This window comes from Montipora foliosa, chromosome 2, assembly GCF_036669935.1.
Source record: "Montipora foliosa isolate CH-2021 chromosome 2, ASM3666993v2, whole genome shotgun sequence".
In the NCBI taxonomy this organism is placed as follows: Eukaryota; Metazoa; Cnidaria; class Anthozoa; order Scleractinia; family Acroporidae; genus Montipora; species Montipora foliosa.
The window spans coordinates 2373186-2400685 of record NC_090870.1 but is presented as its reverse complement, the minus strand read 5'-3'; the positions used below and the strand labels follow the sequence as shown (position 1 = coordinate 2400685).

General features: G+C 39.3%; 2 protein-coding genes across 6 annotated transcripts in view; one reads left to right on the top strand and one right to left on the bottom strand.

Moving 5' to 3' along the window:
* The window catches only part of LOC137992024 (ski oncogene-like), an 8977-nt gene extending 2487 nt beyond the window's left edge, over positions 1–6490 (top strand). For 3 of the 4 annotated variants that reach the window (XM_068837076.1, XM_068837075.1, XM_068837077.1), the window contains 7 exons: positions 1–2182; positions 2729–2800; positions 3892–3954; positions 4873–4947; positions 5029–5091; positions 5612–5686; positions 6353–6490. The exon at positions 1–2182 is cut by the window's left edge and continues 110 nt beyond it. In XM_068837076.1, the coding sequence (XP_068693177.1) occupies positions 1–2182; positions 2729–2800; positions 3892–3954; positions 4873–4947; positions 5029–5091; positions 5612–5686; positions 6353–6384 (2562 nt within the window). In that variant the 3' untranslated portion in view covers positions 6385–6490. The remainder of the gene's footprint in view (positions 2183–2728; positions 2801–3891; positions 3955–4872; positions 4948–5028; positions 5092–5611; positions 5687–6352) is intronic. The other variant, XM_068837074.1, reaches the window with a different exon arrangement.
* The window catches only part of LOC137992023 (elongator complex protein 1-like), a 25305-nt gene continuing 2402 nt past the window's right edge, over positions 4598–27500 (bottom strand). Inside the window, exons 3-38 of one of the 2 annotated variants that reach the window (XM_068837072.1) lie at positions 26365–26446; positions 25907–25987; positions 25727–25815; positions 25217–25316; positions 24921–25011; positions 24496–24619; positions 24276–24378; positions 22944–23078; positions 22286–22381; positions 20863–21100; positions 20537–20710; positions 20074–20180; positions 19636–19739; positions 18794–18847; positions 18336–18438; positions 18145–18260; positions 17228–17301; positions 16716–16794; positions 16413–16492; positions 14869–14925; positions 14067–14150; positions 13874–13959; positions 13362–13519; positions 12768–12891; positions 12147–12244; positions 11756–11819; positions 11520–11657; positions 10491–10552; positions 10318–10380; positions 9622–9682; positions 8906–9019; positions 7926–8034; positions 7557–7684; positions 7304–7467; positions 6672–6756; positions 4598–6565 (exon numbers count right to left, since the gene is read on the bottom strand). In XM_068837072.1, coding sequence (XP_068693173.1) covers positions 6495–6565; positions 6672–6756; positions 7304–7467; positions 7557–7684; positions 7926–8034; positions 8906–9019; positions 9622–9682; positions 10318–10380; positions 10491–10552; positions 11520–11657; positions 11756–11819; positions 12147–12244; positions 12768–12891; positions 13362–13519; positions 13874–13959; positions 14067–14150; positions 14869–14925; positions 16413–16492; positions 16716–16794; positions 17228–17301; positions 18145–18260; positions 18336–18438; positions 18794–18847; positions 19636–19739; positions 20074–20180; positions 20537–20710; positions 20863–21100; positions 22286–22381; positions 22944–23078; positions 24276–24378; positions 24496–24619; positions 24921–25011; positions 25217–25316; positions 25727–25815; positions 25907–25987; positions 26365–26446 — 3696 coding nt within the window. In that variant the 3' untranslated portion in view covers positions 4598–6494. Of the gene's footprint in view, positions 6566–6671; positions 6757–7291; positions 7468–7556; positions 7685–7925; positions 8035–8905; positions 9020–9621; positions 9683–10317; positions 10381–10490; positions 10553–11519; positions 11658–11755; positions 11820–12146; positions 12245–12767; positions 12892–13361; positions 13520–13873; positions 13960–14066; positions 14151–14868; positions 14926–16412; positions 16493–16715; positions 16795–17227; positions 17302–18144; positions 18261–18335; positions 18439–18793; positions 18848–19635; positions 19740–20073; positions 20181–20536; positions 20711–20862; positions 21101–22285; positions 22382–22943; positions 23079–24275; positions 24379–24495; positions 24620–24920; positions 25012–25216; positions 25317–25726; positions 25816–25906; positions 25988–26364; positions 26447–27500 lie in introns of both variants that reach the window. The other variant, XM_068837071.1, reaches the window with a different exon arrangement.

Below are 27500 nucleotides of genomic sequence, written 5' to 3'. Positions count from 1 at the left end.
CAAATTTTATCACTTCATTTACCTGTACACAGTGACCAGGAAAGATTTTTCAGCAAAGATAAGAATGAAAGTACAGTTGATAAACAGAACAAAATAACAGACATTAGGTTGCAGGAATCTTTTCAAGATGACATGAGTGATCAAAATGGGAGAGAATTGTGTACAGAAATGCTTACAGAGATGGGTCTCACGCAGCAGCGCAAGAATGCTATCCAGGTGTTCACAGTAGGAACTGATAAAGTTATTACCTTATCAGAAGTATCTGGCATATTTGAAAACCATTTTAAGAGGCCAGACTTGTTGAAGTCTGTCTTGCAAACCCTCCAAGTGGCCGTAAGTGGCTTTAAAGGTGATGAATTGGCAAGAGTTGACATTCCTGGTGGATTGAGCTATAATGATCACTCAAGAGGAAATACCTTGTACATTGCAATGAAAGATGTGGCAAGAGTTCTTCAATACACTTCAGCTCTACTTGATATAAATCCACCTAATGTTACTTGGGTACAAGTGGCAGAATCCCATGTAGCTGCTTCCATGAAAGGGAACACAAGAGGGTTGGTATCCTCCACCTCATCATCGGATGATTCTGCGCATGTTTCTAAGGATGACATTGATGTTCAAGCTCATGTTGGGAAGAGCACCAAGTCAATTATTACCATGTCCGACACAAGTTCACAAACACATAACCTTGATAGTTCATCTGCAGTAGACGTGGTGAAGGCAGATGACAGTAACACAAGATGTACGATTCGCACTTGTTTGGTCAATGGTGAGGAGGTTGTCTGTATCCCTGATTTGCACAAAACTGTGATTGACTTGTTTGGACAAAGTGTTCAAGTTGGAAACTACATGAATCGCCTCAAAATTCCAACTCATCGGTTTTCAAGTAACTGCCTTAAGTATCTCAAAGCCCACAATATTCTGAGTTCCAAGGCAACCCTTTGTACATATATAACAAAGGCTGATGCAGAGAGACTTCTCAATATGTATCATCTGGGAAGTCATTATGATGATGGACAGGATGACAGTTTTCCAAGACTTGAGTGGAGTGAGCCAATCATTCTCGAAAATTCTGTAAATACTGGTAGATGCAATATGGGAGGATATCTCAACAACAGTGGATCGATTGACCATGAAGAAATTACTCAACCAAAATTAATAAAAATTCCCCTCTTCACTATAAACAATCAGGTTGTTATCTCAATGCCAGATGTCCATAAAGCTGTTCAACTAGTGAACGGCCAAAGTGTGCAGTTGCGTTACAACCTTGACAAGTTGTCAATTACTAAGTACAAATATTCCTACTCTGAAGTTCACCACCTCAAGATTCTAGGTCACCTTAACAGACCCAGCTCATGCACTTACATTACCAAAACAGATGTTGACAGGCTGCTTCAGTATTACATCACATGTACCCCTGAGAATGAACCTAGATTAAAATTAATTGAATGGCAACAACCTTTGACGGTAGAGAGGATCCCTAGGGTCGCAACACCTGATAGAAGGTCAAGTGCAGAGACAGAGGCCTTTGATATGGAAGCTAATGATGAAAATAATGCAGATGCTGCGGGGGTTGAAGACTATTCAATTTCTGATCTGTACAAGGTGTTTGTGGGCGATGACTTGGAGACCACAAGGAGGAATTCAAGTGACAATGAGGATAATCAGTGTGAAAAAACTGTGTATCCTCTGCCTTGTTCGTCTTCAGCATCTGAATCAATTCCAACAGTCTCCTCACCTTTGGATCCAAACATAACCACCTCTGTCAAAAGAAGTAACGAGACTTCAACCAGTGATAATCAGGTGAACTTTAGGGGTAATAGAGAGTCTTCCAGCCATCTGACAACTTCAGAGAAAACATGTGACCCCTGTGCTGTCAATCCATCAGCTGTCAATGTTGATCAAATGCAAGTTGTCACTTGCATCAGAACTGATTCCAGTTCAGAGAGAAGTGGAGTACTCTTTACTTCTGGAACTTCTTTTGGACAAATTCCTGTGGACAAGGGAGAGACAGATTTGCCCAGTGGAGTTGCAGCGTTCCCACCCTCCTCTTCTTTCACCACTGTTTCAACACACTCAAGTGGTATCAACTCGTGTGTTTCATCATTTGTCACCCAGTGTGGTACAACTTTTGTGAAAGATGGACAGATTCTGCCAACTTCCTTCAGTTTCACTAGCTGTGGTAAGCAATAATAGATGATAATTTTATCGTTCCAAGGGAAATTTATTTTGCATTTTGGGTTGCTTCAGTACATGTAACTCTGATCCAAGGGAGGGCTACTTAGACAGTGGTTTGATTTCTGAACCATGCGCAGTTCTCAGCTATGCATCACCGACTAAAAGTGTTTTTCATTTCTATATGAGCGACAGATTAAATCAAATTTTTTTCTAGAAGTTGAAGGCATTTCAAGGTTATTTTGAAATAAATATGCATTTTTCTCTATTTTGTTTCTTCACTATATATATCTGACAAAATAATGATTCAATGTTACCACATATCTGTTGTGAAAGGAACATCAGTAAAAGCTACTTTTAGCTCACACATGTCACATTTTTGTTATTGCCAAGTTTTGATGAAGAAACACACTGAAAGATATAATCTGTTCTGAAGTTTATATTTACATTTATTAAAATGAGCATTGCAGATTGACAGGATAGCTTGGATAGTAGGTTTGATTGGTCCCTATGGAAGATGTGTAATGAATTTCTTTAATTTTTCTTTCAATAGAAAGCTGTGCTTGTACGTCCAAAAGATCAAATGAACAACCTTGGCTGGAGCAGCAGGCCAAGAAGTATAGAGGTAGAGTACGCCTTGTCTTTGCTTTAAGAATATCCATAACAATGTACATAAAGATTCAAACAGTTTTTTCTATATTTTGGCCTCACAAAATTTGGGGTGAGATAATTAGGGCTTCCCTTCTCTTCCATCCCTGATACAAGATCTTTTACCGGTAATTGCTTTTCATATAAATAGGAACCCTTGCTATTCAGGTGAGAGAATGCCATGTAAGTAACGCATGGTAGCTGATCCGAAGTTCTTGTGATGGTAATAAGTTCTACTTTCTCAAACCCCTAATACACCTTGTTTACCCCCCAAAAGTTTTCATAGGCATTGTTTTCGATTTCTCTCTGGACATTTTCTTTTCCTAAGAGAAATTGCAAACAACTATTATGCAAAATTTTGTGGGGTAAACAAGAGGTAATTTTCGTAAGAAAAACGTGGCACTTATCCACGCTGTGAGGAGGAGGCAGACATGAACTAGGAAATGTCCTATTTCCGTAGTTCAGATATATGAACATGCCATACATTAACAAAGTCATTCATTTTTAACTTTATTTTGTCTTATGTCATCTGTAAGTTTCATAATCTCTAAAACAGCTGACCGGTATGGTCTGGATCACACTAGTGTGGGAGGTCTTGATTCAAACCTAGGCCAGATAAAACTCTCTGGGTCCCTTTTAACTGAGAAAGTACTTTAAATTAACAAATAAAGACGCCTTGCCTGTGATCTGTACTGTTGTAAAGCTCGCAGGAAGCGGATAGAGCAAGGAAGAAGTGTACGTGTTGAGGAAACTGTTTTCGTTACTTCTTGAGTATGATTGAGTACGATTATAATCCCGACTTTCAGCAGCATAAAAAACCAAGGGCTTGAGAGCTGATCTCTCAGTGACTTAAAGAAGAGTGGACTGAGTGGGGTTTTTGGGAATGCAGTTACTCTGAGAGGTTAAACACGTGTCATTTCCTTATTTCAAACGAAAGTAGACTGCTTTTCAGTGACTCCCAGGGGTTCCCCAGTGACGAGTAAAATACTCTGGCGTTAGACAGAGTAAAATGCTAAGTCAGGCCGGTTTGGGTGTCAAATTAATGTTTGCTAAAATACTCACTTGTAGCAGACGAGGAGGATGTTTTGAAGACGTTACAACGAAAAGAGACAGAAATGAGAATTTTATATGGTAAGGATAGTGAAGATCTGTTATGTTTGATTTGCAGAACTCGTCAATGTCTTTGCCGAAAAAGGACTGAAAGAAAGATACAAATTTTATAAGTAATGCTAAAAAATGGGGGAAAGAAAACAACAGCATGAAATTGAACATTTAGGGATAAAATCATTTCCTGTATAGTCTGAGCACGCAGGAAAAGGTCTTAAAATTGAAAAAAGAAAAACTTTTCAATTGCATCGACCGAAGTTTGTCGGCGATAAGTTAACCGCAAAGAAGAGTGCTATCCCCAACGCTGTGACGAATGGATACCAGAAACCATTTTGAGTTGAAAATTAAAAATAGAAACAACACTTAGCCAAATTCGGTGAAGTCCAAGTTGGGCAGCGTGCCTCATTGATGTGGCGGCTTCTCTACGTCATCACTCAGAAACGGAAAAATATAAAACTCTGGTAACCTTGGAAAAGAGCCATATTGTTTGACATTCCCCGTGGGCAAAAAATTGATGTCCATTGTCCATGCAGGATTTAAGCACGTAATATGATTGAGCTCCCTAGCGTGGATACCTCGAAAAGAGCGATAGAATTTACCTCGACCCTAAAATGGTCCAACCAAGCCTTTCACACTGCAAACAAAACAACTAACTGTTGAAGGTTTTCCTTTCAATTGAAAATTTTACTGGTGTTAACGGATCCGAGAGTAAACCAAAAGGGAAATCGAGCCCAAGCGATTTGACTGAATTTGAGCTTTTATCATGGGGCACAGTGTGACCCCATAAAAGTAGCTGATCAGCCAGTATCTTTGAGGATAATTAAAGTATCTTAAACAAAAGATGAAAATACATTGCATCTAGTGCCAAATTTATGTGGTAATTGAATAGCCCGTGCTTGTCCTAGAACTATTCATGTGGGACACACAATTTCAAATTTTCAGATGCATATCAGGAACAAATCAAACAGGGAAGGGATCAAAGGTTATCAATACAGCGAGAGTTAGATCAACTGAGAGGTGTGTGTATCATTTTTTTTTACGATGTATAACTTATAAGGGAACGTCAAGAAGCCCTGCTAATGGATTTTCTTTTTGCAGATTCTAACGCTGAACTCATAAAGAGCATCGAAAGGAAAGAGTTGGAAATGAAAATTTTGCATGGTAATAAAACAATTGATCTTCTTGTCTTAACCTCGCACTGTGCAATTGTCATACAACAAGCCTGAAAAAGTCAAGCGCTTTGCAACCAAGGTATCTACGATTTCGGAGCGAGTTGCGCTATGGAGCCACGCTGTATCATGGAGTTGTAACCCGGAGAATTTTTAGGTTTCCGTAGCGAACAATTTCTTACATTTTCTTGGCAATTGCGAGGAAATCATTCCTTTGTTTCATACCTATCAGTTGATAGCTGTCTCTGTTGGTAGTTTTTTCTCCTTCGCGTACAAAGGCGGAAGGCATGATTCACCTCCTCCCTTGCACCTAAAAAGGTTTCGAAGTCAGTTTCAAGAAAGCTCTATCGTAAAGTTTGTTCTAAGTTCCTCAAATATCACCAAGCTGATAAGCACCAAATGATAAGGTATCCGTGTAACGAACTGACTTAAAGGAGCATTAGAAATAAACATACAAGAGTTCAAAGAAACGAACGATTCCCTAACTTATTGATGTCTGTATCGATTTTTAGATTCATACCAGGTACAGATGGAGCTTGAAAGAAAAAAATGCGAAGAGTTGGAAAAAGAAGTCCTTCAGCTTAAAGGTGGGAACTGCTGAAGTCTTTCTCACTGATAATGGACAGTGTGCTTGGCCAATGTGCAATTTTAAACCCGTCTACGATTTTTCGGTTCTGTCACTTATACAGAATGTATTAAAGTACGCTCTGTGATAAAGAGTGGCGAAATTGAAATATTTCAAATCAAACACAACATACTGTTAAAAACCCAACGTATACCTCAGTCCAGAGAGTGGTTAGAGGCAGCGGTTAGAAACGAGATTTGAACCCAGAGCATCTACCGCCCTCGCAAGCTCAGGTCCAGTACTCGTACAAGAACCAGATTTTCGTACTGGGCATGCGCAAAATATTTGAAACAGACAGACATAGTATTAAAAGTGCGCTAGCTCGGAAAAATTTAGTAGCTCAAAGGCCCCTACGTCATAGTTCTAAACTAAAGTATCTTGAATGTTAACTTACTAACAATTGGCCTAAATAGAATGAACACCGATCGGGGGAAGTCAGAAATTGTTTACTTTCATTGTTTTGGCTGGATAGCAGAGTACTTTTCAGCTAATGATGAGTAATTAGACGAATCTTAACAGGAGCATTACTACCGGAGCACCCAGCGCCAAAAGAAGCGTACGAACAAATTCTCTCCAGATTTTCTTCTAATCCGTTTTCAGTTCTTGCGTTTGATTTTTGCGCTAACAGGTAAAATTGGAGTGAAGCAAGAACCTTTGTAGAGCCATATCTCGCAACCAGACCACCTCTTCCTTCGTTGTACATGAGGCATTCCCTCTTTGCCAGCCAAAAAGACGCCACCCACAAAGACCGAGATCCTCTGTACGGTGAATTACTGTAGTTGGTCCAGCTTCCATCCTGCAGATATTTTAACACTTGGCGGGGGAGGTCTTTCAGGCGCATCTACAGAAAGAAAAGGGAATGTCATGACATCATCAAACTGTAAAAAAAATGGACCCTGCAATCTTTCAGTTGGCGAGAGTTGAAAGTCAGAACACTAGGACTTTACCTTGACGCTTCATTGACGCTGCACAATGTTCACCGCTCCTCATGGCTGCTATAATGCTGTTGACAGTAGCACCTGGACCTGTCGCCTTTATTTAGGAACAAAACAATCGAGTTAATACCGGGAGGCACGGTGGCCTCATGGTTAGGGAGCTCGGGTCCTGGCCGAGGACATTGTGTTGTGTTCTTGGGCAAGGCACCCAGGTGCATAAATGGGTACCGGCGAATTTAATGTCAGGGGTAACCCTGCGATGGACTGGCATCCCATCCAGGGGGGAGTAGAAATACTCCTAGTCGCTGCATGCTACAGAAACCGGGATAAGCTCCGGCCTAATGGGCCACGTGGGTTGTTAGCAGACTTTTCCTTTTTTTTTTACCAATACAGAGAATAGAGACGTTCTCTAATTAGTGCGGTAATAATTATTCTGACCAACCGCCACAAGCAAAAACAGCGCACCAATCGGGAATTGCTTGCTTAAAAGGCGCGGAAAAACGTGCGTGTGCAGGTCGCGATTGGTTTTGGTGGCGCGAAATTTAGGGACGTACACATGACTGTTGTAATATCATATTGAGATACTTTAGAGAACTATTGCCTCCCCCCATTTAATAAATACGACACTTAACAGTTTGCCAAACCTGTGACGCTTGATCCTGGTAACCTGAAGTGTCCTCTGAAGGCCAAATAATACCGGTGGATTTTTCTACGAGTGTGAGGAGTTTATCAAAGTTTGTCTGCAAATTTGCTGCTTGTTCTTCATTGTGGAATAAAACCATCATCTTTAGCAACGAGCTTACATCTTCTGCATTGCAAAAAAACAAAATCTTTCATCGAGACTTGTTATTAACGCCTCAAAATATGAGGCTAGGAAAGAATAGATGAAAAACGTACCAGTCGACTTGTGCAAAGTTTGAATGATATCTGAAAGTGCTTTCATTAATGCAAGGTCTTCAAACCGGCTCCCTTCCTTCAAGCTGTACATCTTGCTTGCGGCTTTACGTCGATTTTTCGAAGACCTCCTGTTCAAATTTAATCAAAGTAGATTACGAAATGAAACCCATTTGTTGTATCATTACTACTTCATGAATGACAACCGGCAAAGGCAGACACCACTTCACCTATTTCGACGGAAATCACGTAGCTATTTCAGTGTCCTCGAAATGTAGAAAAAGTCGCGGAAAACAGGGGCGTCAGTCAATCTTTTTCGGAGGTCAACTCACAATCTTGGCGAAAAAAAGAACCGAAATACTGTTTCCTTACCCAGTTGATCTTGTTCCGCGTGAGCTGGCACTAGTCGCGTACTCCGAGGTATCTCCGACGCTGCTTGTGTCAGAGAAAAGATCTGTGTCGTCTCGTGCCAAACCACCCTCTTTGGAAAACAAAACAAAACAAAACATGCGTTATTGCCCTTTTCATAATTCTGCGGAATCTTACCTTCAAGCGCTGAGCACCAAAACTGCGTTTTGGCTTCCATCAATCAACCTTCCGAACATAGCCGGGAAGCCAGAAAGTGAATTGGAGTTTTTGTTTGGTTCACAGTTCGAACATCATTATATGTTTTTAGAAATTCTTCAGTAAAAAGATTCGTACAGATTCCATCGCTTTCCATCGGCGTCGAGTTGAATGTAGGAATGTACCTTGGGAACCAAAGATGCTGATTGGTGGATTACGTCACGCGTCAACTGATTTCGTCATCTGTGGTTGGCGTCGGAAGTTTGACTGATGGAGGCCAAAAGGCAGTTTGGCCGTTTGCGCTTGAAGATGAATTCCACAGAATTATGAAAATCGCAGTAAGTGGGATAACTGTCCAGAACAAACCTGAAAATAGCTTGAACACAGGAATAACGTACCTTAATAAGTGCTGTGAAGATAGTGATGACTGACTTTATTTTTCTTACAAGTTTAAACGACTATTGCATGACTCGCAAGACGACTTCCGCCGAACCGTCAGTCGCCAACATAATTTGTAGCCTTTTCAAGCCGTCAGTTAAAAAAAGATGCTCGAAATTAACCAATGAACACCCAGCCACCTTTGTTAGCATTCGGCGGCGTTCTTTGACGAACGACTCAGAAAACGGTAGGAGATTATTCTCTTGCCAATAAGTGGCCGGGTATTCAAAGATTTCCACTTCGGCACGTGCAGGCCAAACGCGTTTTGCTAAGCGCGTCCTTTACACTGGGTCAACCGATAGTTGTAACGAATGGAGGCAGATCAATAAAATTCATTGTTTATGGCGTACCTTGAAATTCTATACTCTGTCGCTCTTTCGTTTCTCTCACAACCTGAAGGCGCTTCGTGTATTTCTCAAACAACTCTTCCTGTTCTTCAATTGAGCTTATATGACGATGATAAGCTGTGACGAAATAATCACGTTGCTAGTATTAGTGGAAACTCATTTTAATATTTTCCCGAAATGATGTTATGCCTCAAAATATACCTATAAACAGCAACAGTCGTCATTTTTTCTAAATTCAAGTAGTGAGTATAATGACACAGAAAACGCGAACGAGTTGTTCATTGTAAAGAACTCTAACCCTTTCCTCGCTGATATGGGCAGCTCGTAACTATCTAAACCCGGCGCAAAGTTTAGAGTTTGTCAGATACTATCTGACAGGAAATAAATTAAACAGAGAAATGGCAAAGTAGTGGTAACATTGTGCGTAATGTTTGTTAAATCAACTCGATTAATTATTCCGGCAAGACAGTGTGAAATACTTCATTAATGTGTCAATTTATTTTTGTTTTTACAACTAATTGGGGACGAATCAAACAAGATAACGACACTTAAACAACAAAAAGACAAGACAAACATTGTAAACTTGAAGTTTCAAAGATACCTCGTTCACAAATGGTTTGCTCAGTCTTTGAGGCTAAGTTCGACTGCCCAGTGTCTCCGCCCCATTCCCCTTGCGACTTAATTGCTCGCTCTCGCGTTCTTCATACATTAATACACACCTTCGTCCAAAGCTCCCCTCAAATGTGTCTCAATTACATCCGTCCTGTCATGCTTGTACATCTGTTCAAAAGCAAAATAGCCTTAGTAAAAGTTTGATACGAAAATCAAATCACCCAAACCAAACCAGTGAGATCATTAGCATTCCATCAATAAAATATGGTTGCGGTTAGCTGAGATGGACTCCACAGACAGTAAAATGCTGAGGTTTCGAGAGTCGATCCTTCCAGCGAATGAGGGAACTGTCGGTTATGGGTATCCTGCGAGAAAGACCATAAAGGGAAAGGAGGTGCTGGAGAGAAAATGCAAAAAGGGCCAAGTTGTTTCCTTTTTCTTCAATGCCTAACAAATGCAGCCCGATTGTACTTTTATTTTGGTTGTCCCTGGTTTGTACATTGAAAGAACGTGCATTGCAATTGGTAGAGCCATCGTTACAAGAAACACGTGACTAGGTTTATTGTCAGACCTGTGAATGTTTGGTTATAATCTGAGGCTGTCACTTTAGTGAATGATTAAGTTCCATTTTACTTCCTAAATCCTGCAACGGCGTTGCTTCTTTGCTTAACGTATAACCTATCAAAGCCCTGACGCTAGCAAAGCGCTGAATACATTGGTTCAATAGCTTTTCGGAGGCCAATTTATTTTATTAACCCAGTTGAATTCTGTGAAGGATGTTGTAGATTGCACGATTAACTTACCAGTCTCAGAGCTTCTTCCCAATGCATCCCGTCTATAAGAACAGCAATTGCTTCCTCTGGATCCTAGAATGACAACGGAATTTATAAACACTAAAAGTCAACGACAACTTCTTCTTTCCCTATTGGTAAGCTTTTATATTTGTAGAGATGAGAAAATGACTTTCCTAACTTACTTTGGCATATTCCTCCAAGACTCTGGAAGCCTCAAGACACCATTTGTGTCCCTGTAAGTGACCTGTATCAGAACAAAAGTTAAGCTTGCAGAAAACCCTGGGTGCCTGAGCACATAAAGTACTCGAAATCGACTACATTTTCGTGCACGTCACTGCAAAGAGAAATATGAGGTAAACCAGACTTCTTTTCTTCTTCGGCAAAACAGTTGCCAAGGACTTCTCTTGATTGACTAGTCGGAATTATCATACGGCCCGTACGGCCCCGCGAACGCTTTCATTGCAAAACTATTAGGAAAATGCCCGTATGATGGCCGTACGCATTAGCGCGAGCAGGGCCGGAAAGAGCCGTACGGCTCTACTAGGAACACGTATTGCTCCGTGCAATGCAATTTAGGGGATTTCGTCGCTTTTAAACATCCAAGTAATTTAAAGCCAGAAAAGCAAATGCAAACAACATATTAGATCAATTTTCTGTGCAGAGTTTTGTCATTAGTTTGTCTCAAACTTCATCTTCTGAGTGCTCATAAATAGTGTTAAGAGCCCATATCATAAAAGGCTTATTGACTGAGTTTAGGTGGGGCCGGACAGGAAATTATTTGGCCATGACCTGGGGCCAAATATTTTCCCGTCCGGCCCTCCCACTCAGTCAATAATACATACGTCTCGAGAATCCACAGGTGCAGCAGAAGCCCATGACCAAGAGCGAGTAACTTCCATACTAAGCTTACGTCACGGCATTTTTACAGACCGATCTATTTTTAGACTTCCTTATCCGCAAAAAAAAAATACAAAGGCAGTTCCGGCTCGGTGACGTTATGGCGTAAAGTTAGTTTCCTGTGATTGATCTTCGGGCTCCGTAGGGATTCTCATTCGGGGGAAGTTCAATCTAAAATTAAATCGGTCTGTGAAAACGCCGTCACAGGAATGAGGGGCTGTTGCTGGATCCTAGTCATAAGCTCCTGGGTGTGGTTAGTGCCTCACTCGGACAAGTACCAAAATTATGTCTTTTGGCAGGGTTGTTATTCATACCTGCCACAGATCTGGCCAATGAAATGACTTGTTCATCTGTGTAACACAGTAAAGAAGTCATGCAAAAAACTTGTCTCCAGTTCCCACTCTTCTGGAATGAAGCCAGTGCGTGTTCGTGGGCCCCACAACAGGAAAATACTAAACAGAATGAGACGATTTCAATGAAATTACAAATGTAAGTAAACATTTTCAAGTCTACTATAAAACCAACATCAAAATGGGTATGAGTAGTTTACCTATCCCAGCTTCTTCGTGCTTGTTATTTTCGACAAGGTACTCTCCATAGGCAATCGACAGCTCCTGTGAGAACAAAATGCTTCGAGAAGAGTCCTAACAAGATACTTTCATGATTTCGTATTCAATGCCTACGTCTTCCTCGTCATTACGACCCACGGAGCGCTAGGGGCTCTTTGAAGGGTTTAAATGTACGATGACCACCCGTCAAGAAAATGCGAGACCACGCCATGCATTAACGTAACACAAGCCTCATAGGGAAAATGGATTGTGGTTGAAGCAGTACCGGCAAATGTTCCATCAAACAGCATGTCTAAGCTTAGGCGCGTGCGCTATGAAAGGTCACAGCTCGACATCACAGCAGATGCTTGGGTGTCGCTTAATTGAGAGTACCTTGTGTTGCTGAGTGGATTTTTGATAGAGTTTCAGCGCTTCCTTGAATAAACAGTGTTCCTTTACAAGTGAAACTAGCTCCTCAAAATGCTCATCGCCTGAAAAGGAAATTTTGCTATAAATCGCACTATGCGCATGCCCGGATGATTCGGAGCTGGTACAATGAATTTCCCGTATAAAAATTTAGTGAATAAAGCACCTATTTGCCTGGAAAATGACATACACAAGACTTAATGTCTTAATTTCAGCACCTTTCAATACACCTTACCAGAATGTTAAAAGATTACAGAGATTTAATTAACTCGAGCTAAGAATCTAGCAAGTTTTCTCTGCTTTCTTAGCCTTTGTTTTCTTTACTTTTGTCTTAACTCTTGTTTTCTTCGCGGTTTTACACGTTTTGCTACTTTTATACTACTAGGCTCTTACAACAGGAGAGACCCGTTATACATCCCTAGTCAAACATTCATGAGTTGACGTGCACCATACTTAAAATAAATAGTCTTTGGATATCTACCACTAGTTTATCTTCACTAGTTTATCCCGTCTTTTACACCTTATATAGCAATGAATAACCGACACATTCTGAATTGAAAAAAAGGAACTGAAACATCTGAAACTTACCGCACAAACTCAAATGTTTAATGGCCTTACTATAACGTCTCAGATACTTGTCAATTGAATATCTCTGGAAATTTGTTTCCATTTTGCGAAGGTTATTTAAAAATGGAAGATATTCTTTTGGGTCCTGAAAAAAAAAAATGTTCAAAGCATGTTAGGACGGGTTGGTACGATTCAGTTTGGTGTCCAGGTTGGTTTCCAGTCTTTCACGAGATTCCACAGACGCAGCTAAGCGATAGATCATATGAACGACTAATGAAAACGTCACGGTTCGACTCGCGTCCTGACCACAAGGATTTTTTTTGTACAGAATGTTTTCACTCACATGATCAGTAACCTTGTTTTTCCATCGAAACAAAAGAAAACGTTTGCCTGATAATAGTCTAAGAGCTCAATTCCCGGAGGATTAGTTGGGTATACAAACATGGCCGCCGTTCCATTGTTTACGAACACCAACATGGTTGCCGTGACGTCACGTGAAAACACTTTATATGTCTCCATGAGAGCGTGAGGACTAACTAATTCATACTTTCGTTTATAACCAACGTTCAATGCAAAATTATATTTATGTGCGGACGCAATTCAGTTTACCCTCACCTTCTGTGATTTTTCAGCCACCATAAGGACCAATTCAAAATCGTACATCCCGAGTGCTATATCGTACATTTGATTGACATCAACGAGAAGAAGCACATACTTGAGGGCTTCCTCTGACGTCACACATTCCGTATCGTTGGCGATTACAGGATTGGATGCTGAAATTAAAGCAATACAACATTGCAGTTATTTTCGCTGCCGTTTTCGTCCTGATCATGTCGGGTGCATTTTGAGGTACCTGGAACAGCACGAAAACTAGGAGTTCTTGTGGACACTTTTTTAATAATGAAAAATATACACAAAGTTGTTGGACGAAAGTGTGAGGAAATACATCACCCGTTGTCCTTTCGAGGGCAAAATTAGAAAGGTGGCTGAAGTCGGCATAGAAAATTTGGGCGAAGGGAAGGATTGTTAAATAAACTTGCAGCACTGGGGAAGGGAGAGGGTTGCTTCCACGGAAAGATAATACAATATTTATGATCACAGATTTCGTTGTAAAAAGTGACATTTACCCTTTAAATCTTTGATGATTGTCAAGACTTGTTCTAAAGCTGGGTCGGTTTTCCTCACGTACGTTGTTAATATAGACAGAAGATATCTGTGAAATCAATGAAACCAGTATTAAATATGGTCGATACCATACAACAAGGTCTAGAAAAGAGAAACTAGTAAGGTGTCTTGTAAGATGAACACGCAATAACTCACCTGTTATGTCCTGCGGTTTCCAGCTTAGTCCGTATGGCATCACACACTAGATCAACTTTGTTGCTATCAGAAGCTGACACATCACTGCTGGTTAAATAAATTGAAATAAGGTCTTAGTACTAAGTGCAACCTGGAACCCAAACTATCTCTCTTTCTTCCTTTGCCGTATCTGCGAGTGACCTCTACTGGTTGCAGCTAGCTACTTGACCATTGACATGATTAGTGCATAAAAAAAATGTTCTGAGCCAGGGAGGGGTAGAGCTCTAAAAGCGTGACTGTGGAAAGCCTACCTACCTACCCTGTGACCGGCTGCAGCCAGGGCCTTCTTCTTTTACGTCACGCAACTAAGAGAAGAGCCTGAGTTTGAGCTTGTGCTAAGTGAATGCTAATTAGCAGTACTTTCATAGAGATAGCTTTCATGATATAGAATGTTTTCAAGTGACGTAACGGCAGCCATGTTGGTGTCCCTAAACAAAGGAACGGAAGCCATGTTGGTGTCCCCAACTAAACCATCCGGAATTGAGCTCTATTATCGTACAAAAGTTATCTTTTGTTTCGGTGGGAAAACAAGGTTACTAATCACGTGAGTGAAAACTCTTCATACAAACGGCCGTGACATTTAATTCTTGGGTCTGTGTGCGATAAAAGCCGCGTTGTTTGCTGTGGTGCTGTTTTGTTCAAGTGTAACGATTCAAATGAAAGGAGCAAGCAAAACTTGAAAGAGCCTTTGTTTTTCTTTTTTCTTCACATTAATCGCGACTTTGTGCCCTGTTGTAAAAACAGCCAAAACAACAAAACATACGCTTTTCCTGTCCGTGAATAGTAATCAGCATACATTGTAGTAGTAACATCTTCCTCTCTTTAAACCAAATCAACAAAATAAATTAGTAAATTCACCAATAATAGGGGGGACGTTGGGATGTGTTCCTTGGAGCTTTAAGGCCCGTGCAAACGCTCGCAACAACACGCAACATTGTTGGGCTCAACAATGTTGTCTCTTGTTGCGCGATGTTAGCCGATGTGTGCAAACGCTCGCAACAAGTCACAACATGTTGGGTCTTTAGATGAGGATACAAAGGACTCTGGGACGTTTTCCATCTCCGACGCCATGTTGATTTCTTGTTCGCATGTATTTGTGTGGATACATGCGAACGAACGCAACATTGTTGGACCACGCTTCGATGATCGCGAAACAATAGAAATGTTGGCACTTGTTGGCTCTGAAGTTTGACCAGTTTCAAACTTCATCCAACAACTTCCAACAAGTCGCAACAACACGCAACAACACGCAACATGGTGTGCAAACGCTCTCAACATGTTGGGCCCAACAATGTTGCGAGCGTTTGCACGGGCCTTTAAATCAATTAAAGACAAATATAGAAAATAGATCAGTACGTTAAAGAAGAACACTGCTTCATCCAATTCTCTAACGGAAAGTTATAAGTAAAGAAATATTTAAGGAAAGAGAAGAGAAGATAAGAGAATTGCTCTTCAGGTCCCTGCAATGATTTCAGACAAAACCCATACTATTCCGCTAGCCTTCTTTGTGGCCAAATTAAATCGGAAAGAAAATACCCTTCTCCTTGTACCTCCCAAATTCAAACCGAACTATTCTTTCATTGTATATCAACTAATCACAGGACCCACGTCACTGGAAAGGAGCGAAAAGATAGTACACCTATATTTCTTGATTGAAATCTCAGATATGGCTCGGTTGTTCAAAACGTGGACAGATCTATGCACCGGATAAATCAGTGAACAATATATAACTCAATTGCTTTTGATAGAGTTAATCCGCAGAGTAGTAATTTCACTGGTGGATAGCCAACCATTTCCATTTTTGAACAATTAAGGTCAGGTAAATTAGCATGGATAGGGATATGAACTATTACAATCAACTGAGCTATCCACTATAAAAATTATCATCCAAAGGATATTGATCCATCCAGTGTGTAATTTGATAACTTCCGCGCATGACAATTTTGCACGAATGGTGCCAGCGGAGACAGTACGCGTTAAATTGATGGGCTAAGGTATCGAAAATCTTTTACTTCGCAAAAGAGCTTTTTAAAAAATAAGGTTGGTCTGAGAAAAACGATCCTGATCACAGACCCGTGGTAGCGGGCGCGATTATTTGAGCAAGATATGGCATCCTCAAGAATAACTTTCAGTTTTCGGAAAGACGAATTTCGATACATCTACAGCGCGAAACTTAAACGATAAGTTACGCATGGAAAATATTATACAAAGACCATAGAGGATACGTCGCGATAATCTATACGTCTTCTGTCAAATGAGTCAAGGGATGAGTCACAAATAGATTAAAATTGAGAAAGCTTTACCTACTTGAGGTCAGACAAGAAGAGGTTAATAAAGTTCACAGAATCCACTTGACTGATAAATGACTCCAAATTATCAAGGAACAGCTGACGAAAACAAATATTGCAAAAAAATCAACCAAACTTGACCCTCTCTGTTGTACTCCAAACGAGGGAAGAAAAGAGAGGGATATACGGCCATTTCGTCCCATCTTTAAGGTTCTATCTTTCCAATCCTTCAAGTTTCCTTTCGAATTTCGAGACAGTGTTGGTGACTTAACACAAAATCCTAGCGATTAAATCAAGCTCCCTGTTAACGGGTTACACTCACCTTAGAATTGTGGTCGTGTATCAAATTCAGGTTGATTCTATGTCTCCGCATAGCGATAAACGCATCCCGATAGTTAAGGCTAAAAAATAAACGAACAATGAGACCAGTAAACGGTGTTAAAGTGTTACTGCAACGGAGGAGGAAAAGGAATCCTGATTAATTAAAAGGTAAACTGTGAAATTCCTTTGAAGCACCGGTACTACTACAAATTCAGTCTGTATATCAAAGCACGCAAAAAACCGAATAGCTTTGCATTCACATCAGAGACGGCTCTTTTTTCTTCAGAAGAATTCCACTTGGCTCTCCCCTCCCCTCCCCTCCTCTGTCCCATCGCCTTCTTTGCCCTCCGCCCTCCGCTGACCTCTCCCTTTGTGGGTAGGACTTAAGACCTACTGCAGTTGTACAAAATTCGCGGGCTCGCTGTTACGTAACTGGATGACACCAATCAAAAATAAACTATCAATTTTCGCAATGCGAACAAAATTTTAAAAGGAACACACATGTCAGCTTACTCATCCAAACACTTTTGTAAATAGGACAGCACAAGCGATCGGGGATGTATGGTCTCCAAATTACCACGAGGCATCTGACAACAAAAAAACATACACAGATTCAATTACCGGGGAGCGAAAAGTACATGCTTAGCCTAGGGGTTTTTTTCTTACATTTTCAGGCGATTTGGACAAAAAGTATCACATTAAGCTTAAATGAGCTTGAATTATTATACCACTTTTGCTGGAACTACACGTGCCGCTCGCGCGGCGTGAATCTCGCTATTCCCAGTCAGTCGTCACCCCCAAAAGGGATAGCTTGGTCGCAGGCAAGCTTATTTTAAAATCATTTTTCAAAAAAACTTCAATAGATTGAAGGGCCGCATGCACCTATCCGAGAGAAGTTGTCAGAGCAGTCAAACGGATGCCTTTGTTCTACGTTGCCTAGTTTACAGAGTCAGGAGTGCAACAATTGATCTGTATAAATTGGCCTTTTACAAGTACTAGTGTGTTTGAAGATAAGAGCAGGGAAGCGCGAGGCGAGCGCTCCCCTCACGCAAAACGCACGATCCGCGACTGCTTTTCGGTTGAACCCATTCCTCTAGAAAACGCAAGATAATGAGGATTTAACGATGAAATGATATATGAAATGGATCATGTATGAACTGCGGATATGAAATCAAGTGAAGCTATGATTCTCACAGTTATGAACGCAATTTTTGCAATTGCGTAAAGAAGCCTGAAAGAGTCAGGACTTCAACGGGGTTGAAGGTCACAGGTTCAAACCCCGTTGAAGTCCTGAATTTTTCAGGCTTCTTTACGCAATTGCAAAAATTGCGTTCATAACTGCGAGGATCATAGCTTCACTTGATAATGAGGATTTGCTGTGAAGCCTGCATTGGAAATACCCAAACATGGTTTATCTGTGGAATAATTACCTGAAGCACAACCTTCGTGTCCTGTGTAACAGCTACAACTATTCGCGAACCTCTCTCAACACGTCGGATGTTTTCGTCTAACGGGTGTGATTTGTCTTCCAACAATACAGGTAAACCTGTATTTAAAACAAATTAAGGCCAATGAGATAAATTTATTTGGATTTTGTTGAACAAGGTCTTTGCAATCTCACCGCGAGTGTCCGGCAAGAGACTGATGCACCGCAGTGTATGCGCATGCGTCGTAAGTAGAACAAATTCATCATGAACTGCAAAGGAAGTACAGTTTGACGACACCTAAACAGGGAGGAAAAAACGCATGAACATAGCAAAATGAAAATACGCATACACTTATTACCAAATGGATGCTGTTGTGACACTGCAATTGTGGTTTTAAGTCACAGTATTCCGTGTTGCCTCGTTCTTTAGCTCAAAATAAAAAAATCTGAGCGAGGCAACAAGATATAATTCGCGAAAAAAAAAGAAGGAAATTAACACCGTGGTTTTGTTGGAAAAGATGTGAAAAGAGTGTGTGCGCATGCGTATGCGCATGTCAAGACTTTGAGGCGATGTAGTACAGTCATCGGCGGATTTGATTTGGAAAAAAAGGGACTAAGAGTTTGCCTTACAGGAGCAAATTGCAAAAGCCTACCTCTTTCCTATTAACATATAACCTTGAATGTTCAGTCAAACCTAAGGCAACTTCCTGGAAAGATGGACACGAAAAAGTTGTTATATCATGTCAGCTTTTTAGAAAATGGGTAAAAAGGTACTACACAGAAACACTTTGGTTCTAAGAAACTACAAATACATCTCACTAAAGAAGTTTGAGGGGTGCACTTTAAGTTCCTGCACATATTTTTTCTCATGTGATCTATGGCCTGAGTGCTTCATCATAGTTTGCACTTTATTTGTTGGAGTTTAACATTTAGTTAAGTGTGAGGACTATAAATTCAAGTGGAAAAAACAAGATGCTTGACTAGTATATGAGCAACACCGACTGATTGGCTCAGTAACTGAAGCATCCAACAAAAGATTAGGAGGTTGAGGGTTCAACCCTGGATATGCAAACACTCAAAGCCCTTAAATAGCTGAGTAGATAATGCTGCATTTGCCTTTCAAATTACTTCTGCAAATTAATAAACTTCCAAGTCTCCTCAGATAAGGAAAATGAACGACCCATCCACCTGACCACACTTTTTCCTCATCTACGTGGGACAATACACTGTAAAGGACTCCTGCAAAATTCACAAAGAGTACTGTAGGGGACACACTGATGTTGTGCTGTGGCTCAAGGTGAAAGTATTTTGAGGGGATCTTGAGTTCCACATGCAGAGTATTTCATCCAACACCTCAGTGCTAAACCAATAAGAAAGTTCAAGTCAACGTCAATCAAGCAGAAAATACCCTGGTCTTACTGGAGAATACAGGTAACCCCCTAAATTCACCAGTTAGTGCATGTGTAGTATCCAATAATGCACCTTAAGCAGTTACCTCATTTCCGACTAAAGCAATCTTCATTGTCTGACATGGTTGCAGAAAAGTGACTTCCTCACCAAAACTGTTTTCCCATGGCAATACACTTGCTTGATTTTCATCTCAAAGAAACAAAGAAGCGAGTAAGGCCATTAATTTTGAAGACAGCAAAGCAGCAGTGACATGGCTCAATAAGACTCGGATTCTACTCAGAGGGGTGGAAAAAGGATTAAAACCTCTTTTCTTGCTATTGATCTCTTTTACCAACCATTATTGGTCGGTACTGAGAGAGACACCACAAAAATACATTATTGAACTCACTTCAGGAATGTTTCTTTACTGAACTACTTACTGAGCATGAAAGGGAAAAAGTGTGTCAAAAATAAGACAAGACATCATTCCCAGTTTTGACCAACCCTTATAAATGTATTGCTAAAGACTATTGCTCAACAATACCTGAAATGTATCTTAGCAAAGTTCCACTTTGAAGTTGCACAAAAACTGAACCTGTATATGGGCTAACACACAAGCGGAGAACTGATTCTTCTGTTACAGTCTTATGCCTAGAGAAGAAAAGAAGCTGCTCATAAACATGTTGGGGTTTGGTCCCTAGATATGTCTTACGACCTGGACAAGAAGGTACACAGATATCAAGGACATTTGCACTGTAATAAAATAATAATATTATTATTACTGAAGTGATTAATCGAATGCAGATGCTTGAATTCTGAAGTGTCAAGGATGATGTCAAATCCTACAAACCCTATGCTGTGTAAAGTAATACTGAAGCAAGTATTTTGAAAATGGCTGAAACACAAGACAAGAATCACAAACATAATCTTCATACTTCATAATTATACGTGATAATTCCCTTTGCCTTTGTCCAGTAATAAATTATTATAATTTGGGCATCACAAACCTGATTTTTATCCTATTATTGTCTTTTTCTGTCTTTATTTCCAGTTCACACAATACATCTGTTCGCGTCATTTTATCATATCCCACTGTAATCAGGGTGTTATCTCTCCACCAAATCAGCTGACGCCAACACAGAGGACCTTTCCACACTGATGGGTGATCAGCAGTATCTAAACTGTCTCACACCAAGAAAAAAACATGGATCATGAATTGTTGCATCCTTTAGATTGTAACTAATGAAACACAAGTGGTAAACATGTAAACTATTTTGTAAAATTTGCTCTGAGATTTATTGACAGTGACTTGATTTGAGCATCACTATATTACCAGTAAGTTCCAACAAGTTCTGGTGCTTTTCCAGGTGGTTTGAACTCTTCTTTCACACCATTTTTTCCTAGTGACTTGAACAAAGCTACAGTCCCATTAGACAGCAAAACAGCCATGTTACTACAGGAGGGTGCTGGGCCAAAGCTGACCATAACTGCTGTTGATGAAAGCTCCACAAAGTGTGCAGACATAGGTGGAGGAACCACCATGTGTTTCATTGGAGTTAACAGAATCTTTGCTGAAACAACAAAGCGAAATCAACTCTACTCAGACTAACCTACTTAGTTTGCGGTCTGTCACTGTAAATACATTCCATATCCATGGGTCACGTACACGCAGAAAAATATAATTTTGATAAAATCTATGGGCACTTTGTATGATTTCTGTATTGCTACTCATAAACTGATATCAGTACTGTCTTCCCCAAAACAACCTTCCCAAGAACATGTAAGCTTGTGCTTAAGATCAACAATAATTTATTATTTTTGTTGATTTTGACACATTTCACTTGTGACTATGCATTTTAGACAAAACAAACTGTTTGTGTCATAAATGACCTCAAACCCCATAGATGTACACAGGACCACCAAAATTGATGCCATTTCTCTGTTTAGCAGCAACAAGATAGCTTGCGAATACAGCCGCCTCTCATCACTCACTGCTGCAAAGGAAGGAACGCATAACGTCCCCAGAGGTGATGAGCAATGAGAGGCAGCTGTACTTGCAGGCTAGTGCTAAGATGGCTACCGTGAAAACAGATACTTAAGGTTTTTCCACACAGAACTCCCACTCTCTAAATACAAAATTGTGAAATTATCATTGGAGTTATGGGTGCTTGTTTAGAAGCAGCAATTTAATGAAAGCCCAAAACATTGAAGCTTGAAAAGGTTTTGAATGCATGACCTCAGCATTACAGTGCAGGGCTCTACCAATCGAGCTATTAAGCCAACTGAGAGCTGGTTGCTTTGGCCATAAAGGATGGATACATGTATGTTATGCTTCAATTTTACATATTTGGTTCAAAATTTTTCACACCAGTTCAATAATTTTTTTATTTTTATGATAGTGAATATCAGACAAAGAAAAATCAAAATTAAACTGGTTTGAAACATTTCAACCAAGAAAAAGTCTGAGCCACAACAGATATTCATGAAGTACAGACTATTATAAAAGTCATACATTTGATCTGTCAGGATGGTGCTAAATCGTGAAAACACCATGACAGTTATGACTGCCACTTTAGTAACAGCAGAAGTGTATGACTTTCATATATTCTGTATTTCATGTACAACATTTTCATGTTAGATCATGTACACCAGTGAACAGAGTACATGTGTATGTAAGGTCTTAATATATTGTATAATCTCTCAATTAATTTGAAAATTATACCAATGTTTATTTTGCATATATAAAGTTAACCAACCTCCATCTATCACGGCTACCGTGGAGATGTTTTCTTCACATGCTCCTTCACTATGCATTGTGTTCCAGCACCAAGAATAATGATAGTAATGTCCTCCTGCAGTATCCAATAAAGTGGCTTAGGTATAGAAAGTTCATGTATAGAGGTGTATAATAACATTAAAGGCTCTCACAATCCCACAAATATTTACTTTTTAATTGTGAAATTATAATAAGATCTCTTTGGGAGGTCTTTCATTATCGGCTCATACTATGTAAAATAGAGTTAGAACCTCTGAAGATATTAGTTGATGTTCTATTTAATACTTTTAACAGAGGAGAACGTAGACTTTATCTTGGTAAACCACCTTATCCCACAAGCAAAGCTATATATTTATAGATGTAAATTAAATGGGTCTCACCCAGTAAATATTTACAGGTTTTGAAAGCAAAAATCAAAGTGGTATATAATATAGGAGTTGAATAAGGTAGATAACCATATTAAAAATAAGAAAAAATCAAAGCATATTTAATTAAGCATAGTTTAATGGTATATGCTACTCTAAGTCTTCTTTTTCTCCTGTTGATATTGTTGTTCTTGTGGTGTAATTTGTAAGCTATATTTTGGCAATAAATAACTTTTCTTTTTAAACATAAAAGGCTCTCATTGATTTTCTTACCAGTAGTCATTATGTGAAGAGTCAGGGGAGCTTCTGGATCCCATTCAAAGCAAGCAACTCTTTCTTTGAGTGAGGCTGGAAATTCAATTTGCTGCTTCAAGTACCAGTGGTAATTATTCACACTCCATAACTGAACTATGGACAATAATAATAATTTTTATGTAACACTAAAACAAAGTGCATTGTCAAATCAAGAGGCAAACTAGCTAGTGGGGAGATGTAAAACAGTATACTAGTTATTGTACACTTCTTACATGCTGTTACAAACAAAATTTTGTCCTACATTGTATCATTTGGAGAGGAGGAATTCTGTTTCAGAGAAGGGGTTTAAAAACCATTCAAGAATCCAAAAATCCCCTGTGCTGTTAATGTGACCACTGAGGACATTGAGCTTCATTGTTTTACATTTTTGTTGGCTTATTTAATATCTTTCTCTAAGATTTTAAATGTTGCTTATTTTTATTAAACAAACATCGGAAAGATGAAAAGTTCCAGCACTTCCACTTATTTCCAGAAATGCAAATAATATTACCGGTAGATGCCAAATGTTAAACGTGAAGCGTCCTCAGCATTTCCCACCTATTTCTAGCAATAAGATTAGGGTATTTTTAGGTCAGAGTAAATGGACTGTATTCATTAATGGTGGCCAAGAAATTACAGTATTCTTTTGTCTTTGTGCTAATCACCCTCACTAGCCTCAGTTTGGACAAAAAATTCTTCAGAATTTTGTTTGTGCTAATGAGGCTAGTAAGGATGATTAGCGTAAAGACAAAAGAATAATCACTTAGCCGCCATTTACAAATACGATCTATGCAGCAGTTGATTCTTACTTCAGGAGTAGCATTTCAGTTTGTGATGTTAATTGTCTGTATTCTGAGACATAAGTAAAGTTAAAATAAATTGAAGACAAAACCAAGGGGACACTTTGTGATGCTTATTGAAATCTGTGTGCATCTAATTAGATGCATTTCTGGAGGGGATGGACAATCTGCGAGTCAGGCAAGCCATGCAAATTTTGCATTTAAGTCTAAGCACCCATTTCAAATAGCGCTGATAAACAGTTATTAAGTCTAAGCAGCCATTTTAAAATGGTTAGCTTTCAATAACTTTGTGACTCGCACTCACTGACACCAATCCATTTTTTAGACCCAGGGTTCTCAATAAGTTTTGGAGTAGACGGCTTAAATATAAAAGTAGGCGGCGGGAGAAGCACTTTGTCATTGTTTATAGCAAGTTTATGACGGAAAAGTAGACGGTTGTAAATTTAAAGTAGCCGGTTTTTTAGCCGGCTGCCGGCACTTAATGAGAACCCTGTAGACCATAATGTTTTACCATAAGAATTTGGAATAAAATCCTGTGATGACTCTTCTGATGGCAACTCCTCTTCCCACACCGCTAAAACAGTTGAATCAATATTCCAAGCCACTTCCATAACCTTGAAAAAATAGATAACATCAAAACTCACTCCTGGATGTGGGTTATAATTACCACCTACAGAAAACAGCAGTTGACGAAAACTGCTCTAAGTTAGACCGTCTCTAAGTTAAAGTACCTTCACTTCCATCTTCTCGAATGGTAGTATAAATTCTCCATGTCTGAGGCCATTTCTTTCAAAGAATATTATCTCATGTCGGTGAGGTTTTCGTTGAGAGGAAGCAATCAAGCTACCTGATGGTCTTAAAAATTGAGTAAATAATATTATTGTGGAAAGTTGAGCTACACCATTTTAAAAAGCATTGTTACAATGTACTAGAATACAGACCCTGCATCATTCTGTAGACATATATTTGACAAAGTGATTGTGTACAGTAAATTAAGAATAGGGATGAAATATGTTTAAACAAATAAGTATTCTTGCCAGATTTACTCAAATATAGTCATCACTTGTAGTATTTCATACTATGCATAGTGCTTAGCTGCAGGAAACCAATCTGTGCTGTACTAGTACTCTTTGAACATAAGTACAACAGCCCTTACTTCCAGAACAATGCTTGCTCCAGACCATCAACAGTTTCACTGGTTGAGCAGAGAATTCCCTCTCGGTTCCACACTCGTAATGTTCTTGCACCTACAGTACCAAAAGGTCTCAGACCTTACATAACTCAATGAACATGGAAGCAAATTAAAAATATGATAATAAAATGATGAGCTTTCCAATGACAACCACTCATGGTTTTCATGGAATTGATGGGCTTATCCTTAAAAAGAAGCCAAAAAACATACCTTAATTAATCAGTTTCCCTTTGCTGAAAGAGTATGACATGTTCACAAACCTGTTTTTGGATGAACTGCACTAACAACAAAGAATTGTCCATCTCCACGCCAGCTTATTCTTGGCATCTTGTCATCCCACTCTGCCGCAGGCCTGGCAGTCTACATAACAACAATGACTTCCATCATTTCTCAATACATTAATTTTACTGAGTTACCTTTGTCATTTATCAATCTAATTTTGTATGTCAGCTCACTTACCTAAGTTTTGGTTGTATTAATGTTTAATAAGTTAAACATGGAGTGAAATATAAGCACAAGGAACGTTCGCTAGCTTTTCCTACATCTGGGTTGTGCAGGATTATCATGGTAGAAATTTCAAATAGTGATAAATTATGTTGTTCTTTTTTGTTTACTTGTTGTCTGCGATTATCACTTGCCCATGTGTAATATGATATGTATGTATGTATGCAGTCCTTATTATCTAGACTGTATTGATTTGCCCTGCAATAATAATAATAATAATAATTTCTTATTTCTGGAACCTTAATTAGTCCATCATACAAACTTACCACTTGTTGCAAACTAGCAGCTGTTGGTTTTCCCACTGAACCATGGAACTGCGTCTCCCTTTTGCCCCACCCAACAGTAATTGGCTTCTCTTTTGGAAAATACATTTTATCAAAAGTAAGAAACATAATTTTTCATCTTCACATATTTAGTGACAAGACAAAAATTTAAGACTTTGGTACCTTCTCCATACTCCTCTGAGTGATAGGAAAACTCACAAATTGGATCAAATTCTCTTGTCATCATTAAAAGTGTTTCCTCTCCTAAAAAGTGCAGTAAGCAAGCAATAATAAAATGAGTGACTGTCAGGCTGTTGACAAGTAACACAATATAACAACGGTCAATGGGAAATAGAGCTTCTTCATTAGTTTTTCCTTTTTACAATGTTATAATTCTCCCCTTAACATTGTGTTTGCAAGGCAATTTTCAAAGATACAGGTGGTCATTGGCTGGGACTTGGTTCAATAACTTAATGGCCAGTCTAGAAAGCAAACAGGTTGAAGGCTTACCTAACAATTTGTAAAGCTGAGGATATTACCCTTTTCGACCTTGGTGACAAATATATTTTTTACAGCAGCCACCTACCAATTCAATATTTTAATAAAAGTAAAGAAAAAACTACAGAAAATGTCTCAAAAACCTGTCACAAAAACAGCACGTTCCTGGTCTGGACTCCAAGCCATACATCTTAATCCACTATCCACACTGCCAACACATTCAAGCTATAAATGAATAATACCAAAATGACAATGCATCACAATACTAAACAATAATTAAAAAGCCTGGAAGGAACACAAGATCAAAAAAATGTGTCTTGCTTAATTTTGTCTAGCAATAATTGGTTACAACTTTCAGACATTCCAACTCTCCTGATTTGAACGGGAGTCTCCCACTCTCCCGATTTATCATGAAAAATTTTGAAAACAAGGAAACAAATTGCTTATCTTTTAAAGAATTTTTTGGCAATCTGTGTGTAAAATGTTACACTTCTGTATCTTATAATGTCTCATCCAGTCTTTTCGTTGAACACTCGTGTTGTGCAGACTCATACCGCTAGCAGTCTTACTCCATTTAGCAGCTCCAAAAATGGCGACAAGCATTGGTAAGAATAAAGGCCTCTTAAGAATACGACAAATATGCAGGAAATACCACTTGAGAGAATCCATGGAGGGCTTTTTGCTCTTTAACCCCCACCCCTTTCCTATGGAATTTCCTTTCCAAGCAGGGCTCGTGAGACTCTACCACCTCTTGGAATTTCCGTGATTTTCCAAAAGGCTTCCCTACCCCCTGTAAGCAAATTTTTCACACAAAAAACCAATCAAAAATAAAACACATGATTTGCTGTTCTAGTGTACATGTGTGTATTTTGCCACATAACTGAAGTATTAAAGTGAGAAGATCTCGAAAAAGCTAACCCTAACAAGAGGTATGACCCTACCCTCAATTTCCGCTAACTTGTACCCTGCCATTTGAAGACCAATGTGTAGAGAATATAAAATTTTAATTATATGCCATTATTAATCCCGTGAAGGGATATTGCTTACACAGTTTATAATAATGGTAATCGATAAAGAATGAAATTCGACTGTTAAACAAACATAGATTCAGTTGGGGAGCTGGTCATGACTTTTCACAAGTTGACCATTTTGTTGGTTTCCGCTCGTGAAAAACACCTTCGTGACAGGTTTGTACAAAGTCGTAACTATCCTGGAAACTATACGACAAACAATACTCATCAGGAATTGGTTTTGGTTACCTGAATCCGTTGAGAAAGTG